The sequence below is a fragment of the Sciurus carolinensis genome, chromosome 7 (assembly GCF_902686445.1).
Source record: "Sciurus carolinensis chromosome 7, mSciCar1.2, whole genome shotgun sequence".
NCBI classification, from domain to species: Eukaryota; Metazoa; Chordata; class Mammalia; order Rodentia; family Sciuridae; genus Sciurus; species Sciurus carolinensis.
In genome coordinates, this window is record NC_062219.1 from 52,701,295 (window position 1) to 52,721,742 (window position 20,448).

The window sequence follows — 20,448 nt, forward strand, 5'->3', positions numbered from 1 at the left end:
TCTACTTAATAAAACTCTATTCTATCCTATTACCCCGGCCATTGTGAATTAGCTTCTGCATATCAGAGAAACCATTCATACAGTCTTTGGTTTTGGGGAATTGGCTTATTTCACTTAGCATGATATTCTCTAATTCCATCCATTTACCAGCAAATGCCAGAATTTCATTCTTCTTTAAAGTTGAGTAATATTCCATTGTGTACATGGTACCACATTTTCTTTATCCACTCATCTGTTGAAGGACCTCTAGGTTGGTTCGATAGTTTAGCTATTGTGAATTGAGCTGCTATAAAGATTGATGTGGCTGTGTCACTGTAGTATGTTGATTTTAAGTCCTTTGCAGTGAAGGACTTTCATTTTGTTCAAAACCATCACTGAATGTCTACACATGTCAAGCACTGTGCTGGGCAATACAGATATAACTAAACAAGACAAACACAGCTCCTGCCCTCATAAACCTTCCCTGGCTAGGAAAAAAGTCAGACATTAACAAATAATTGTCAATAAATAGTTAGAAAACCAATGCCACAATCTGTACCTTGCATAGGGCCTAACAAACTTAAGCGTAGTGCATACTATTACCAACACCTCTGCTTTAAAAACACAAATACTGTACTCAGTAAAGAACTTGGTTGAGTTTATAGAGCAGGAGTGATACAAAATGTGGAAGAGAGAGACCAAATCAGGCCCAAAGTTAAAACTGCAGAATAGTGGTGACGGGTGCACATCATTGTGAATGTAATTAATGCCAGTTAACTGTACACTTAAAATGGTTCAACTGATACATTTTATGCTATTTTTTCCACAATAAAAAAAAATTTTTACACGTATAATCAACAAACACTTAAATCAGGAGTACATCCAAGTCTCCAATGGTGGTATACAGGTAGAAGAAGCCATACAATACAGAGGGGAACATGAACAAAAAACACTCGGCTTTGATTCTAACCTTACGTCAGCTCTACAGTCCACATCCTTTGCTCACCTATCAGAGCACAGCTTGGGAGGCACAATCTTGGAAACTGGTTTTACCACAAATACACAGTTTCTAATCTTGGTTGAGTTTTCAACCCTTTTCCTTATTATTAATCAGTATCCAAACCTTTGCCATGCTCCTCGAATTTGTCACTCAACCCCATGGCCACATTTAAAGACCTCTTACCCTCAGGTTCCTGGTTCTCACTTAAGCTACTACATTTGCTCCCATTCTTCCTTTCCAGGACTTCAATAGGTGGTCCTAAGGCAAGCACTCTACAACTGAGCTATAGCCCCAGTCTCTACAATTTCTTTTAAATAAAACACACACACACACATACACACACACACACACACACACACAGTGTTACCCTCTTATGAAATTAAAAATGTGGATAAACAATATAGAAAAACATTAAAATAGGGCACACAAGAGAAATGAAAACATACATCCAAACACTTGCACACCAATGTTTGTACTTTTTTGAGATGAGAAAAACCAGAAACAACCCAATTGTTTATCAACGTGTGAATGAATGAAAAATTGTGGTATAGGTATACAATGGAATATTACTCAGTAATGAAAACAAATTGCCTACATGCAACAATATGGATCAATCTCAAAAGCATCATGCTGAATGAAAACTAGACACAAAAGAGAACACACTGTATGATTCCATTTATACATATATAAAAATTTAGAATTTAACTTATAGTGACAGAAAGCAGATTGTTTCCATGAGCCAGAGTGTAAGAGAAGAAGACTATCTGCAAAGGTGTCCAAGTGAACATCCTGGGGTGATAAAAATGCTCCGTGTTATGATTGTGATGACAGCTACATGACTGTATGTAGTTGCCAGGACTCACCAAATTGCACACTTAAAATTGGTGAATTTTATTATATGTAAAATACCACTCAAAAAAGCTGACTTTCAAAAATTAATCAAATGTGCCTGGTCCTCTTCCATCTGGTAGAGGAAGCCTGGAAGGGTGTGGTTTGCTCTCTGCCTCCGGGACTTAGTGCTTTCTCTTTGGGGACTGCACATTAAGGTGCTGCACATCCACCACGGGATTACCTGCTCGGCGGCTCTGTGACCACGCTGGCACCCCATTCACTGTGTGTGCGCCTTCTCTCCAGGTTAATTGCAGGGTTGCTGGGCCTCTAGCCTACTGGTGCAAGTTCCCTGGTGTCCCCCAATGGTTCTATCCACTTGGCCTGGCTCCTGTTTCTCATGTTCTAGGTCTGCATTATTTGTACCAGCATCTACAGTATCAACGTGGGCCTGATGTTTCTTAGTTTCTAGGAGGTCCAGAAAGCCTGGGGCAAGAGCAAGGGGCACTGAGGCCTGACCCAAAGCCAGGCTGACCTCATCTGCTTTGCTGTGGCACATGAACCTTGCCCAAAAGGGCCACATCTCAGTCCCTAGAAAGTCCTGCATCTTTCACCTCACTCCCTGGGCAACCATGTGAAGGAAAATGGACCAAAATGTGCCTCAGTTCTGTTCCCAGGGCTGATTTCTGCCACTGCCCAGAGGGGGAAGGCCCAGAGTGATAAAATTTCTTAAATTAAAAAAAAAAAAATTAATTGAATTGAGCCTTCTAAAATGTATCCTAGTTAAAAATTTTAGATCTACACTTCTTTTCTAAAAACGTAATTTATATTTCAGTTCTAAGGTAAGTCAATACCATATATTACTAGTATGTTTCTCATAGTGATACATACGCTTCTTTACTGATTACGAATAACATTTGGCTGAATTCTGTTTTATTTCTAGAAACCTTATCAAGGCAACAATTACAACTTAAGTAGAGAGGTAAATTTTGTTATTATCAAAATGGTTTTGATTGTAAAAACTAACCAGTGTAGCTCTGATGGTCCTGCATAGTAATCTTATTTACTCTCAAATATAAAGATTCTTTGGAAAACTTCTCAATGGACACCTCAAACTCCAAAAATGAATAATTGTCTTCTTTAGAGATATTGTACCCAGGTGGAAAATCGAGGGCAAGAGAGGATTTTGCTTTTTTTATTTCCTTGGTATTGAAATGTATACTTTTCTTTATTCCCACCCCATCCCTAGCATCTAATAAACATAGTACTTAAATAATACTGACTCCTTCAAAAGTTAATGTATAAATTAGTTCAAATTTTAACATATAAATAGAATTGTAGCCACATGACACTCATTTCCTAAACAATATATTCAAAACAGTTTTATAATATTGCTAACTCACCTAATTCTTTGTTTTTTGATTCTTTTTTTTATTTGTTCTAATTAGTTATACATGAAAGTAGAATGCATTTTGACACATCAAAATGCAATCTGTAAAAAAATATTAAAAATTTTTTTTTAAATTTATGGATTAGCATCTTCACATTCCCAAGAGGTCATTTATCACCTGAAGTTTGGGGTTCTATCTAACTTGCCTAATTCTGATTAAAAATGAATACATAGTTTGCAAGTCTTCCCCTGCGAAGGCAGCTTTGTTCATCCTCAGTTAGAGGTAAGGCTCTGAAGTTTGTCTAAGGCCAACCTGAAAATTCACCACAAGATAGTATGTTAATGTATTTTCCCTATTGTTCCATACAGTTTCCAGGGTTACAGATGACCATGCTACAATACAGGGAGGAAAAGGTTAATGGAAACTTGTTCTATTCACTTATTATTAGACTTAGAAAAGTTGATCAATTTTGACAGTTCTACTGACTCACTGACTTGCTTCCCAAAAAAACTAGGGATATTTCCAGCTCAATAGAGTAATTTCCAAAGATTAGTGACCAATGATTAATTTATCCTCTTAAGTGACCATAAATAATGGGGATTACATAGCCTTGACATTTTTCCATTACCCATTCTCAGTTGCCACCAGACTCCCAAAGTCATCGTGATGAATTAGAGGAAGAAGACAGATTAATTGGATTAAGTATTACTTTTACCAGATTTTTTTCCACAAAGAGTTTGCCTTTTAAGTGGCTTGACATTTGTTTCCTAAACAAAGATATAAAAAAGTACACATAAAAAACTAGTTTTAAAAGCATACACATAACAAATGAACACTAAGATATAAAAAACTGTGTTTTGAAGTGAATACCAAAAACTTACATTGCTCTTTTGCTATTCCTGACCTTTTCTGTTATCAAGTCTCTTTTTGTCTGGTATGTTGGCATAGGACTTAAAAGATCACAGGGCTTCTGTATCTCAAATTCTTAAAGGAGAAAAAATGGTTTAGTTGGATTTTCCTTTTCCTCCTTTGATCGCAGTCATTAGAAATCAAATTCACTAGTCAGCAAACCAGCGCTTCCATTCCTCCCAGCACAACAGCAAATAACATATCAAAACACTGCCTTGTGCCCCACAGACCTTATAAATGAAGAAGCAATATGGTATTAAAAGGCACACAGTCGGGCTGGGGTCATGGCTCAGTGATAGAGCACATATGAGACACTAGGTTCGATTCTCAGCGCAACACAAAAAATAAACAAAATAAAGATATTGTGTCCATCTACAGCTAAAAATATTAAAAAAAAAAAAAAAGACACAGTTACAGGAAGGGAAAGGGTGTCTTCAAGTACAAAAAAGGGAAATAATCTCTTCTTATCAATTCCCTCCCACCCGCCCCTTGCTTTTTACTGGTTCTTCTTCCAGGATCACTGCACCTCCAGCACTTCCAGCAGGGCTTCAATCACAAAAGAGCAATTCAGGAACTGAGTCCTGAGAGATTACAGATCAGCAAGTGAGTCAACATACACACCCTCTAACAAGCCCAGGCCAACACGTTCAATAATAATATTATTCGACATATTTGTGGTGCTTCATACATCTAAAAGTGCTTTGATAGTCTATTTTCTTATTCAAGTCTCCTTACTAACTGTGTGACAGAAAAACTAAGGCAAAATACTCATGTGTGGCCAGGTAGTCACTTATTATCTCAGTTAGGACTGATTCCATTCTTGGCCAATGTGTGCCACACAAGGACACCTTCTTCCCTGGAAATCTCAGACATCTAAGATGAGCGTGCAAAAACAAATCATGTGTTTTACAAAATACAAGATACTCCATGGGCTGGGATTGTGGTTCAGTGGTAGAGCGCTTGCTAGCATGTGTGAGGCAGTGGGTTCAATACTCAGCACCACATATAAATAAATAAATTAAATAAACAACTAATAAAAATATTTTTTAAAAATGATACTCCACTATAGTTCTAATCTATACAGAACTTAATTTCATTTCTTCTTGTTTTCTAGTAGCTTTGCTAGACAGTTTTTTAAGGAGTAGAACCTAGGCAGGGCATGGTGGCAAACGCCTATAATTCCAGCAGGGAGGCAGGAGGGCTGCAAATTCCAGGTCAGCCAGGGCAACTTAGCAAGACCCTCAGCAACTTTGCAAGACCCTGTCTCAAAATTAAAAAATTAAAAAGAACTGGGGTGTAGCTCAGTGGTAAAGTACCCCTGAGTTCAATCCCCAGTACAAAAAAAAAAAAAAGAGTAGAATCTATATTTGAAAGAACTGTTTTCATTATGAGCTGAATCAAATAACTGGCTGAGTGTCTAAAATCTGTGAAAGCTGATCTACAAGACCTGTTCAACAAGCAGGTCTTCCACCACTGTCAATAAATTACATTTATATTTGAAATATAAAAATTAATTGAAATACTTCTAAACTATTCTCAAGTTCTTCTGTCAAGACCATCTTGAAAATAAGACTTATAGACTGGCGTAAATATGTCACAAATGAAAGAAAAGGCAGTATGTCAAAAATCTAAGAGGTTGCTAGGTATGGTGATTCACGCCTGTAATCCCAGCAGCTCAGGAGGCAGGACAATTACAAGTTCAAAACCAGCCTCAGCAACTTAGTGAGGCCCTGTCAAGAAAGGAAGGAAGAAGGAAGGAAGGAAGGGAGGGAGGGAGGGAAAGAGAGAGAGAGAAAGAAAGAAAGATGGAGGGATGATGATTTCAACTGAAACAAACTCAATTAACCAGGAGCACCTGGAGGTCTGCTCTAGACAGAATTTCTGGATTTCTATGATTATGTCATATTCCCCTTAGAGACACATGCTCTTTCCAAAGCTCTGCCTCTGACAGCTTCGCTCTGAGGCTTCCGGGTTGCATTTCTAGTTCTCTATTTGGCATTCTCCCATGAGATCCTGCTGGCCTTTAACACTCTACATGCCCAAAATCTAAGACAGCCTTTCCCTGGCAACTCCTCCTCATGCCCCTGGTCTGGTCAACAGCCTCATTCAGGACTGTTGACATCATTTGGGGAATCCAGTACAGAATAAAAATGTGGGGTTCTGTGATCAAAAGTTATTCAGACACAGGCTCCAGATGCAGTCATCACCTGTTTCAGTGTTCTCCATCACCGTCCACGGCCACCACTTGCCAGAATCCCCTCAGTCCATCCTTTGTAATGCCTCACAGCTATTCCATCATTCCTATTTTCTCAGTTGTGCCTCAAATCTCACCGGGCTTTCAGTCAGGGACTTAGTAATTGGTGTCCGCCCTACTTCTTTCTTCTGCAAATCAGTCATCTTTTAAAAGCACTTCTTCAGAAACCCTCAGTTTCTTTCCATGGCCTATCTATCAAATAATGTCCAAATTTCTTCAGTTGGCATTGGATCTTTCAGTCCTCAGCTCTACCATTATTTCCCAGTCTTACCTTCTACAACTTTCCATTACATAACCTGAGTTCTAGCCAAACCAAACTATGACACTCACGTACATAAGATTGTAAGTAGTTAAGAATAAAGAACCTGGGTCCTGAAGTCAGACTTAAGTTCAAAATCTAGCCCCACCATTTATGGGTTTTAGCAGCCCACCTAAAACACAGGGACATAATAGATCATAGGATTGCTGGGTAGATAAAACAGGGTAACGTAAAATACACAGTAAAGCACAGAAGAGACATTCAGTATTAGAACTGCTCCTGGGCTTTTGCCCAGAACTTGCACCTTACCTGGAATGCCAGGTGAGAGGAAAGTCTACCAATCCTCTAATGCCTAACTCAAAAGCTACTTTCACACACTCATGTTTCTCTTCAGACCACACAAATTGTTCACCTTTTGCAAAAGGTACCTTCATGAAACCTTCCTAAATCAGTTCAGACTACTTTTTACCCTCTAAAATCCTACATCTTGTCAGCACTGCATTTAGCATGTATAGCATATTGCCTTAGATTTATTTATGTGCATACCATTTTGCCCCCTCTCAAGAGCATGGAGTAAGTCAAATTCACTTCTGTTTCTTGCATGGCTCTTGGTAGACAGTCTTGGTAGACAAAATATTAAAAGATTTCTGCCAGGGGCCTATACCCACCTATTATTTTAGCTACTTACAAAGCTGAGGCAGGAGGATCTCAATTTCAAAGCTAGTCTGTACAACTTAGCAAGATCCTGTCTCAAAAAAATGTTTAAATGGGCTGGGGACATGGGTCAGTGGTAAAGCACCTACCTCATACATGCAAGGCCCTGGGTTTGATCCTCAGCATCAAAATTAATTAACTAATTAATTAATTTTTAAATTTGAAAAAAGTGGGGAGTGCTGGGGATGTAGCTCAGTGGTAAAATATCCCTGGGTTTGATTCCCTAGTACTGTCAAAACAAAACAAATTAAATTATTTCTATGTCCTCTTTTAAAAATAATGGTTAATTTCCCTCCCCACCCTAACTATAACACCTGTGCTGAAAGAGCAAAAGAAAGGGAACAAGGGTGTGCCCTACTTGCCCAGGTGTGTGTGTGGGGGGGGAACCCCTAAGGCCTAGGATAATCTCAGGCCTTCCTAGTATTCCCACCTACAATAACAAAGTTTGACTATAATATATTCACTGTTTTACATCCTCTTGTATTTCTAGATCTTATTACATATAATTGCCAAGCCATTTGTAGCTCCTAAAAGACTCAAAAACTGAGAAAGCACATAGTCTTATAAGCAATAAAATATAAACTAAATTATCTTTTAAATGCCACTGGCACTTATCAAATTAGCAAATATTAAAAAAAAAACAAAAAAACATAAAACCTAACAATGAGTCAGAACAAGGAGTCAGAACATTGCCAGTGACACTGTAAACTTTCCAGTATTCTAAAGAATAATCTGGCAATGTATAACAAGTGTTATAAAGTTATTCATACCCTTTGAACTAGTAATCTCACTTTTGGATGCATACCCCAAGGAAACAATCCAAGAGGATAAAAAAATAATTTGCCCAAAGATGTATACAGATATGCTACTTCCATTACATAACACTGCTATTCAAACAGCCAACAAAGGAGACCTAGTTGAGTAACCTAGTGTAGACCAGTATGGTAAAATAGAACACTTAGTGAAACTATTATGTTGGGGCCCTATAGGATAGAGAAAAATGTATCTAAAAAAAAAAGTACCTAAAATATGTCACTAAGAAACATAAAACAAAAGTAAATACATATAAATATACAATTACTTATTTGCAATAGGTTTTTAAAATGACATCAACACTTGAAAACAAAACCTGATTTAAACTGACGTGAGACTATTTGTGGTCTTTGTCCCACTTACACTGAAAATTCATATAATTTGCTCCCTTAGGAATGCTAAAGTCTTTGATTACAAAGTACCTTAGACTTGTCTAAAGAGGTTAAAAAATATGTGTAGGTACCAGACCACTTTTTTACAATTTGAAAAAATATGAATTTCAAAACATATGGTCCCAAGAAGTATGGTCCCAAGAATCAGATACTGTGGCTCTATAGTATGTATATATATACATATATATGCATAAACTGATATGTATACACTGATATATATAAACAAACACCCACACACATCAGTGTAAATTTCAAGTAAGAGTTAAGAGTCAGTGTTCCCTAGTTTTATTGCTTGGAAAGAGTGGGCTAACCTTTAAATGCTACTACTTTCCAGGTGAGTAAAAAAAGACAAAAAACTGAAGATAAACCAAATCCCTCTCCAAGTAATTAGTTCCCAAAGCAATGAAATGATACTTTTTATAATTTATTTTTATTTAAGATTCAAGTAGACTTCTACAGAAGATTTCACAACATTCCTGGGATAGATTTAGTTGTCAGTCCTAGCCAGCATCATTCGTAGACACAAGTTTATAGAAAATAATGACAAACTCTCCTGTTTTATAAAGAATCTTCTAAGTGGCTCATAACTAGGCTGATCAAAAATTTCAATCATTTAAAAGTATTACTTTAAACCTTTTAGTTTAAATAAACATTTAAAACATAACCTTTCTTTTTCTACATTCAGGCAAAGACCCTCTCAGTTGTTTTTTCCTGTTTGCCAACAATAAAATGTGAAAGAAATGGCTTATTTGCCTCTGCTCCCCATATAAGTAGCCTATATAGCAGAAACACATGAAAACTGCCAAATAAAATGTTAGATTAGAAATTATTTATCAACACTGATTGGGCACAGTGGTGCATGCTTGTAATCCCAGCACTTCAGGAGGCTGAGGCAGGAAGATTGCTAGTTTAAGACCTCAGCAACTGTAGTGAGACACTGTCTCACAAAAGAATTTTTTTTTTTTTTTTAAAGGGAGTGCTGGGAAAATAACTCAGTGGTAGAGCACCCCTGGGTTCAACCTTGAGGCGAGGAGTGGGAGTGATGAGAAGGAAAGAGAAAGGAATGAAGGAAATTACTTATCAATGCTGGGTCTAATATTTCCTATATAATCATGCATAAAAACACAAAAGAAACTATTCTCTCTTCTATCTTACCCTCCTATACCATCACCCATCCCTCAAAAAGGAAAAGAAAAAAAAAAAAAAATCAGTAAGAATTTAATGTGTAACCAGGCATCATGGCCTGTGTCTATAATCCCAGTGACTCAGGAAGCAGGAAGATCACAAGTTCAAAGCCAGCCTCAGCAACTTAGCAATGCCCTAAGCAATTCAGTGAGATCCTGTCTGAAAATAAAATATAAAAAAGGGCTGGGGATGTGGCACAGTGGTTAAGCACTTCTGGGTTCAATCCCTGGCATGGGGTAGGGGGGATCCCAAGGGGGGATTTAACATATAGTCTTTGACTGGCTCTTGTGTTAGCACCAATCTATCTAGTTTGTTGTAGTTGTTGTTGTTTGGGTACCAGGGATTGAACCCAAAGGCATTTAATCACTCAGTCACATCCCCAGCCCTTCTAATTTTTTATTTTGAGATGGCGTCTTGCTAAGTTACTTAGGACCTCGCTAAATTGCTGAGTCTGGCCTTAAATTTGCAATCCTCCTGTGGGTTGGCCTTCCAAGTCACTGGGATTACAGGCATGCACCACAACACCCAGCTACAATCTAGTTCTTAATACCCTTACACCTGATATTACATATCTCTCTTTTGATCCAAAATTAAGACATGACCAAATCATTTGATCTTATTTAAAACGAGGTCCCTTTATCAGTTCCAGACAATGAAATGCTTTTCTCTGAATAGAAAAAGATGAAACATTAACAGCTACAACTGAAATGTCATATGACTAGTATTTACTCATTTCTGCAAAACAGTTTAAAAAGGTAAGTTTACTATTATTTCATTAATAACAACAGGGATGAGAGTATTGCTATCAAATATCATCAAGTGTTATATCACTATATATGGACAACGGCAACTTTCTGTCCCCATTTGCACTAAAACATCAACTAACTTTGTGGAATGTCATTGTTTAAACAACCATTGACAAAGGTGAATCTCTGGGATGCTGTCATTTGAAATTACAACATTTAGTCAAAACTAAAGAAAAGGGTAATTAAGCAAGATGAAAAGATTTTTACTATTAAAAACAGTCACAAGGGATTGGGGATATAGCTCAGTGGCAAAGAACATGAGGCCCTGAGTTCAATCCCCAGCACCAAAAATAACAAAACAAAAAACCAGTCACCAGAATAACTTTTTTGACTAGGCATTAACACTTATCTACCCAGAAAATTTTTATCTCCATTTAGCTGAGTGCTGTGATGCACACTTATTTATAACCAGAGCAAGCTGAGAGGCTGAGGTAGGAGGATGGCAAGTTCAAGGCCAGCCTCAGCAACTTGGCCAGACCTTGATTCAAAATTAAAATAAAGGTGGCTAGGAATGCAGCTCGATGGTAGAGCTTCCCTGGGTTTAATCCCCATTACTGAAGAAAAAGAAAATTTCCATTTCATAAATAATGTTTCTTCTTAGTTTATAAAATGTATCTCAGAATTGGTCTTTGGATCCAATCTTAGTGTGTCACAAAAATAAATTCTGGTTTCCTAAACTCTTGCAGAACACTATTGAAGCAATTTACTCTTCAGCAAACAATTGGTGCTGACGACAAACCAATGCACTTTTCCCTGACATACCATTAATTTAACAGTGAATTTTCATTTAGATTTGACTATCTAAAGCATACCTTTCTTTTGGTTTTTTTGTTTTGTTCTGTTTTTTTGTTTGGGGGTGCTTTTTTATTTATTTATTTTTTTAAATTTTTTCCTCTTCTTTAGATGCTGCGGATAGAACCCAGGACCTTGAGCATGCTAGACAAAACCTCTGCTACTGAACTACATTCCCAAACCTTTGAATTGAATTTTAAACCCTTTTAATGGGTGATAATCAAGTGGGAGGACTGGAGGAGGACATAGGCAGCACAATTCCCTAAGAGGAACATATGAAAGGTTCAGAGAGGCACAATTAGTAATTTATAAATCAATAAACACACACACACACACACACACACACACACATACACACATATATGCACATATATAAAAAACATGTATACATATATGTGTTTTATAATTTTGTATTAAAAAAAGGAATCCTAATTATTTCTGTAACACAACTAAAAGTAAACCTGACAAAATCTTGGCTAGGGGTTAGAACAGAAGCATGGTTTGATCTTCTTAATATGAGAGATATTCACAAGAAAAGGTAAACTACCCTTGAAGGTATCAAATTTTTCAAAGATCATGAGATTTTTATGTTTATTATGAGGGAAAAAGGTTAGAAACAATGCTTTGATCCATACACATTATTTCAAATCTGTATTTCACAATTCTGATTTCAAATCTGTACTATTATTTAATTAAAAACTAGTGAAATAAGGCTGGGGTTGTGGCTGACTGGTAAGAACACTTGCTGACGTGTATGAGGCACTAGGTTCAATCCTCACTACCTAAAAATAAATAAACATATTATGACCATCTACAACTAAAAAATATTTTTTAAAACATTAGTGAAATGAAAAAAAGCCTTCTGACTTAGGAATAAGCAGTCATCTCCTCAGGTCCTTATTCTAGTTCCTATTTGCTAGGTAAGAAAGTAAGTTAGCTGTTAATAAAGGCACTTAAGCAAAGAAGGCATGACCGTGCACATTGAGCCCAGGTACATCTGAGAGAGCTACTTTCCTCCATCGCTGCAGGCTCTGAGAGGCTGTCTTGCGTGTTGGGTCTGCACAATTGGAGTTGCCCATTCCGAATCTCTGCCAATGAAAACACCCACAGTTCCTAAGTGGGTGGCTCCGGCTAAGCAGGTGCTCAGAACTGTGGAGAGCAGACTATTCTAGTTATGTGTGGGATTTGGTTTGTTTTTGTTGAGGTTTGTTTGTTTAATTTGAATATGAGGTCGGATTTATGGTATGACAACACTAAATGGATTTTTTTTTTCCCCAGGACCAGAGGTTGAACCCAGCAGCATTCTTAGCATTGAGCTATAACCATAGTCCTTTTATTTTTATTTTGGGGACAGGGTCTTGCTAAATTGCCCAGGTTGGACTCAAATTTGCAATCCTCCTTTCAACCCCCAGAGTGCTGGATTACAGGCATGCTCCACTGAGCCCAGCTCTAAATGAAATTCTTTTCCAAAAATGATTTCACAGTTTTCTGATGACTTGCATAGATGACACCATTGAGGTTCTGGAGAATATACAAGTAAATATGCAGCAAACAGTTTCAAAGGGGGAAAAAAAAAACCCAGGTAGGGTTCTACTTCCAGGACAACTTATTTATATAAGTATAAATTTTCCCCAGTTAAAAAGATGTTCTTAAGTTCAATTTAATTTTTGTAAATACTGATATCAGGTAGCCCAACCCTAAACTGGAAAGTTACAACTTTTTTATCTATAAATGACTACTATAAGGCTACTCTAAAAACGAAGCTGGCAGGGCATAATGGTACACATGCCTGTTATGCCTGTTATCTCACTCAGAAGGCTGAAGCAAAATGATGGCAAGTTCAAGGCCAGCCTGAGCAACTTAGTAAAATGCTGTCTCCAAATAAAAAATAAAAAGGTTTGGGGTTGGCTCAGTGGTATAGCACCCCTGGGTTCAACCCCTAGCACAAAAAGGGGGGGATGGTATTTACAGGTGTTACAAAATGCTTTCATTCCTGAATGGTATCAAAAATCCTACTTCATCCTAGGTGGGGTGGGGCACAGTTATAATCCCAACAATTTGGGAGGCAAAAGGATTACAAATTTGAGGCCAGCTTCAGCAATTTAGCAAGGCCATAAGCAACTTAGGAAGACTACCTCAAAACTTAAAAAAGAAAAATAAAAAAGTGTTGGGGATATAGGTCGGTGGTAAAGTAGCCCTGAATTACCAGTATCCCCACCCCTCCCAAAAAAAGTTAGATAGTTTTAAAAAGTTGTCTATCAAAAAGGGAGGTTCTTTAGCCACAATCATTACAATAACATCACAAAACCTATTGGAACTTGTGATCCTCCTGTCTTAGCCTCCTGAGTCACTGGAGGGTATTCGCCACTGATATTTTTTAAAAACTCAAATACACAACTATAATATTTGCTTTCTCTAGGAAGAAAGAAGTAGATAAGTAAATGAGATTAGTGCCCTAGCAAGATCCCAGAAAGTGTCCCATGGCACTATATCAGGAAGATAAAAAAGAACTCTATACTTCATCAGTCCATGCATTTTCCAATATCAGTCAGAATTAAAACAAAGTTCCAATTTCTACATGAAAACAATGTTCCAGTTAATTGTAGAATCTGTCTTAGTTTTCCAAAAAGTATAGCTACCCCTCCATCCAGACAAGAAGCATGCACATGTGAATGAGAAAAAATTGAAAAGAGACAATTCAAGCTTAGTTTACTCCCTCTGACCTACAACTACTACCAACACAGTAGGATGTGTGAGGCACATCTCAGAGTTCTGTCATCGCAGCTATGCCCCATAATGAGACTGCGATGCCATGAGTATTTTTCTTTTGTTTACTGCCCAACTTAGAGTTCAGCTGACTTTCCCTGAATTTCATAGTAAGATTTATAACCATAGAGAAAGAGGCCATCAAATGCCTTTCCCAGCCTCCACTACCTGCTGAAATAGCACAGAATTCTGCCTTTTAGAATAAGATGGAGTCCTGTTACATTACAAATGCCTTTCAAATATTCTATCACTTCCTGTCTGTTACTCATTTGTATCTCAACAGATCCTATAAACTCCTTGGGAAGGACAAGACTCTCTCAGTCACTATCTTCAATGCTGCCAGCACAGAGCCCAAAACAGGGGCTTAAGCATTTGTAAAACAAGGAGTATAAACAGAAATATATGTAAAGTCACTTAAACCTTAGTGCATATGAATTTCTTCTGGTCCTTACCTAAGAAAGTTTGGTTGTATCATCCATTATGTAAGAAGAATTAAGAAAGCCCTGAAGAGAAGTAAGTTTAAGGGAAGCTCCTCTTGGTTCTGCCATGAAGGATTGTCCTGGATTGAATTGAAGGAGCATGTTTTCCAAAGAAAGCTTGAATACCATATGAAAAGTACTATGTTTCTCTGTGGAAGTCTCACCACACCTCAAAAATCTATTTCAAGGAGACATGAATAATTGACCTGCACAACACAGCAGCTTCAATAGTTGTTTAAGGAACAGAAATTTCAGGTTAAATGTGCTACCTTATTCACATGCACAAGTAGACAATGTGCAAGAATATTTATTTCAGCTTTGCTTATAATAAGTTTGGAAGCAGTATAAATGTTCATTAAAGGGAGAATGCATGAAGTACAATAAACCCATAATGAAAACCACATAAGTTAAAATGGAAAGAACTTGAGCTACCAGTTCAAACTGAGGTATTATGTGGATAAGTCCTAAACATAATGCAAAACCAAAGAAAATCAGGTTGCAGAATGATACAAATACTATAATACTATTTATATAAGATTTTTAGATCATCAACATTACCTTTGCCTTAGAATTTGTTACTATAGTCCTGCTTATTCATGGTATGCACACTGAAGACCTAAAAGAACATTCACTCTAAAATTAATTTTTAAAATTAACATTATTGATCATATAAAGTTCCCCAAATAGCAGGGGGAAGCCTGATTTAGTAATGAAAATCACTTAGCCTTAAGGTTAGGTGACAGTGTTCTGTCCATTCTGCTACTCACCAAGAAACTTTATTTCACTGAGCTTCAGTTTTCTCACCTAAATGGAGTGGATAACTCCTGCCTTGAAAGATGAGAAATCATTAATGGGGAAATGTTACTTTGAAGATTTTAGACTTTGTTGGGTTTCTGTTGTTGTTTGTTTTGTTTCAGCTTTTTGAGGTTTTTTGTTTGGTTGGTTGGTTTTTTTTTTTTTTTTTTTTTTTTTTTTTTTTTTGCCTAATCAGTCAAGAGGTAAAGTAATAACAAAAAAGCCGAGTCTGTGCCTTTTACACGTTATTTACTATATTGAAGAAAATGTCCAAGAACACAGCAGGAAGGGGCAACCTCTTACCTTCCTCTTCCTAGTCCCAGATGCAGATGCCGCCTATGCTTTCTATATTTAGCACGGTGGAGAGCGATGAGAAACTGGCTTTCCACAGGCTTTCCGTGACCTTGGGATATATTTTTCATCTCTCCTTCTACCAAGCAGCCCCGCAACATACACCCACCCTCTGCAGCCCAGTAGTATGAACAACCCAATCGTCCTAGACACGAAAGGGACTATAAAAATGGCAACGAGATGTTGTTGGTGTCGGAAGATTCTGATTGTTTTCTGGCACTAAGACGAAAGTAATGTGGACTTTTAGCGCCCACTCTGCAGAAGGGAAAAGTGGAAACCTGGGCTTATTTGCAACAAGTTCTGCAACTTGTTTCCAAACACAGTCCCTGTATCTGATTCCACACAAAGACTGGCACACCGAGCCGTAGGCTCCATAGGCAACGTACAGACACAAGCGCTCGCACCCTCCGGCACAGAGGGACCCACCAAGATTCACAATGGGGCACGGACACACACCCAGCACGTGGAATGCGCTCCGGGACCCCGCGTCCCCCAGGGCTGGTTGCTGCGCCTCACCTGTCTTAAAGACCATCTTGTCATCGTCCTTGGACCCAAAAGTCTTCAGCATGGACACGAAGAGCACCCCACAGGCATTCTGGATGCCAAACACCGACCCGTTGCACCACATTGCCGCCAGCATCACTAGCCAGCCCCAGCCGCCCTCGGGGGGCTCCCGGGGCTCCACCTCCACCTTCTCAGCGGCCGCCTCCGGGCCTTCCGAGGGTCCCGGGTCGGGCAGCGGAGCTTCCCCCACCTGCGCGGGGCCGGGTGGCTGCGCCTCGCTAGTCCCCCGCGCGGCGGCGGGTTCCTCCTGGGAGGGCACCATGGCCCGAGGCGGAGAGCGCGAAGGCGCGGGTTCCCGGCCCGCTCGCGAAGGAACTGGGAGAGCCGCGCGGGCGGATTAGGAGGCCAAGGCGAAGGCGGTAGAGCCCCTGACTGGCAAGCAGGAGGGCGGCGAGCTGCGCAGGACGGCCACGAGGACGGCGGCGGCGCGCGAGCGCCTCTGGACTCAGGACTCGCGCCTCGCAGTCTGCAGCCCCGCACTCCCGACGGAGCCCGGGGCCAGCTGCCGGTTCTTAAAGGCGCCCCCAGCCCGGCCGACAGGGGGCGTGGCCGGGAGCGGGACGTGCCCCCAGAGTCCACAGATGATTGGGCCTCGGAGGGGGGAGGCGGGGCGCCCTGTGGCGCACGGCCCCAGGAGACCGCGGGTGGCTGTGTCTGCTTGCCCGTCTGCCTCGCGGCCTCCTGCTAACTGAAGGGCGCCGGGGTCACAAAGGTGCAGGTCACCCCTCCTCAGAGTATTAACAAGAGGGGTGCGTCTCCTCCTAGGTACGAGTTGGGTCAGCCGCTCAGTAGCACTGGGTCTTTACTCCCAACTCACTGTCAGCTCACAAACTAACATCTCTTGTTTTTTTTTTTTTTTTTTTTTTTTTTTTTTTGTTGTTGTTGTTGTTCACTTCTTCGTGCTAATTATAAAATACATTATGCCACTTGCCTACTTAGAAAATCGGAAGAAAAGAGGCCTTATTTAATTACTTCATTCCGTCTGCATTCGTATACAGTTTCCTTTGAATACTTGGCACATTGAAGATGCTCATTTTGGAAGACAGACTAAAATTCTAAAGACTTCAACCAACAAACATTTTTTGAGAGATAGCCAGAAAACATTACTTTTCAAATATGCACAGTTGATTTTACTTTAAACAGATACTAAAACCTATATTCAACTCTGTCTCCCTGAACATGAAATGTCAATGTGCATACCTAAAAAGTAAGTAACTGGCTGTGCAATATTGAGGATAATTATTAATTTCTCATTTACTCAAATTCTTCACTTCGACCAAAGTCAAAATATGCCAACCATTTATGTGCTTCTGTGCCCACCACTGTGGAGGAGTATACAGTTACCTGCAATTGGTCCCATTTCTGTCTCTTGAAGCTAAACTAGTAGGGAAAAAAGAGTCCTGGGATAGAAGATGTGAGCCGTTTAAATTCTGTGATAATGAAACTCAGATAATGGAACCCTTAATTATCTTCAGAACACTAAGGAGGAGCTTCTGCAAGTAGTCTTTGAGCTGACAGGTACACAGGACTTCAGTAGATAAGCAAGGAGCCTTTCAGCTAGAGGAAACACCATAAACCAAGGAAAGCAGGGTGTGCCTTAGAAACAGGGAACACAGCTCAAGTATGATTTGATTTAGAGATAAAGTTAAAATAGAGCTACAAGTTGGATCTGGAATGTCCCCCAAAGGCCCATGTGTTAAAGGCTTGGTCCCCTGCCTGCAGCACGGCACCTCCTGTTGGGAGGTGGTGAAACCTTGAAGATATGGTGCCTACCAGAGAGTTTTAGATCATAAGAGTCATGCCCTCAGAGAAGATTGTGGGACCCTGGTCTCTTCTTTCTCTATTTCATTCCTGGCTATAAGGTGGATAGATTTCATTTGCCACATGCTCTCCCCATGATGCTTAGCATAGCTCCACAAGCAATGAAGCCAACCAACCATGGACTGAAACCTCTAAATCTGTGAGTCAAACTAAACCTTCCTCTTTATATCTCATCTCAGGTATTTGCTACAGTTAGGGAAAGCTAAATAACTAAATAGTAAACTAAGAAGTAGTCCCACAAGTGCAAAAAATGAGTGTGTAAAGTTGTTACCCCAGCCTTGTTGGAAATAAGGAAAAATCAAAGCAAAAATGTAAAATCAGTAGAGGTTTAATCAAGTATAAACTAAACTCTAAAAGTTACTATGTTAACCTCTATGGACTTTCAAAGTTGTTCATAACATATTGGGCAAAAAAGTCCAAATGTATATATGCATATAGACATATATACATATGTGTGTGTGTGTGTGTATGTATAGTGTAACCCAAATATTAAAATAAATACCCACGAGTCAATAAGTAATTGGAGGGGGTTTGGGGTTGTAGCTCAGTGGTAGAGCACCTGCCTAGTACGTCTGAAGCACTAGGTTCTATCCTCAGCACCACATAAAAATAAGTAAATAAAATAAAGGTATTGTGTCCATCTACAACTAAAAAATAATAATAAAATAAATGGGGGAGGGGAGGCAGATAAATCTTTCCTGAGGAAGAATTCCTGATAATGTATGTAGAGCTAGGCTTGGTGGCTCACACATCCCAGCAACTTGGGAGACTCTTACAAGAGGGTCTCAAGTTCAAGGCCAGCCTCAGCAACTTAGCATGACTCTTAGCAACTTAGCAAGACCTTGTCTCAAATAAAAAAATTAAAAGGACTGGGGATGTAGTTCAGTGGTAAAGTACTCCCCAGTACCAAAGAAAAGGATAGGGGTATGCTTCATGACTTCCTTTAAAGAGTTCAGTATGGAAAGGGTATTGGTACCTTTACAGTGTGGAAACTGACAGACACTATTACTTCAATCAGGTGATAAAGTATAGATCTGTGATCTGTATCTGTGATTTGTGATACAATGTGATGAAAATAGAACTTTACTTTTTTTTTTTCTTTTTATGTCTTTCTTTTTTTTTTTTTCTCTTTCCAAAACTTATAAACCTAATATAACCACCAGAAAAACAACAAATTCCAACTGAGGGACATTCTACAAAACACCTGATAAATACTCTTCAATACCGTCAAGGTCATCAAAAACAACTAAAATCTGAAAAACTGTCACAGTCAAAAGCAGTTTAAGGAAACATGACATCCTGGATCAGAAAAATCCTGGAACAGAAAAAAAAAAATATGCAAAAACTAAGGAAATCTGAATTAAGTATGGACTTCAGTTAATAACAATGTACCAATACTGTTTTAGTAATTGTAACACATGTAGCATTCTAATGTAAGATATTAATAATAAGAGAAACCCAATGAGGGAATGAGTGCTGTCTGTACTCTGCATTATTTCTATAAATCTAAAACTGTTCTGAAAAGTAAAGTTGATTTTTTGTTATTTGTTTTTGTTGTTTTGCAATACTGGGGATTGAACCTGGGCAGGGCAGTGGGGGGCAGTTCTACTGCTGAGCTATATCCCAGCCCTTTTTAATTTATTTTGAGATATGGTCTCACTACATCACCCAGGGTAGCCTTGAACTTGTGATCCTCCTGCCTCAACCACCTGAATAACTGGACTGTATTACAGGCATACGCCACCACACCTGGCTAAAAAGTAAAGTTTATCTTAAGAATATGTATATCACAATCCTATTCTTGTAAACATGTTTACTTATTTATACATAACAATGTATGAAATGTGATGTGGTTTATTTTGAAAGTTTCACTTTATAAAAAATTGTTATATTGTATAGTATTCATATACCGAGACTAGGAAAATAGTTTTTATTTATAGATTATTCTCAAAACTTGTTTCTATTTATGTGTCAACATTATTTCTAAGCATTATAAAGTGTACCCTATTTTCAGATTAAAGTTTGGCATTTCTCAGAGGGGACTGACTTAAAGGATAAAAAAGTTAATGCCCACAAAGCACTTAGCACAGACTCTGGCACACAGCAAGCTCTTGGGAAATGTTAACTATTACTATTATTATTGTTGATTGCAAATGATGTAATTCATTGTTTCTGCTGACTTCCATCACCACTATTATATTGGAATCAAAGCAATTCAAATGGACACAACAGTAATTCCGCAACTCAGGTGACTGAAGCAGGAGGATCACAAGTCCAAAGCCAGTCTCAGCAACTTAGCAATGCCCTAAGCAACTCAGTGAGATCGTGAGACCCTGTCTCAAAATAAAAC

At 38.8% G+C, this 20,448-nt stretch overlaps 1 protein-coding gene across 1 annotated transcript in view; it reads right to left on the reverse strand.

Moving 5' to 3' along the window:
• Slc16a10 (solute carrier family 16 member 10) overlaps positions 1-16,828 on the reverse strand; it is a 125,137-nt gene extending 108,309 nt beyond the window's left edge. The window contains exon 1 of the mRNA XM_047559813.1: positions 16,230-16,828. Within this exon, the coding sequence (XP_047415769.1) occupies positions 16,230-16,539 (310 nt within the window). The 5' untranslated portion in view covers positions 16,540-16,828. The remainder of the gene's footprint in view (positions 1-16,229) is intronic.
• Positions 16,829-20,448: the final 3,620 nt, after the last annotated feature.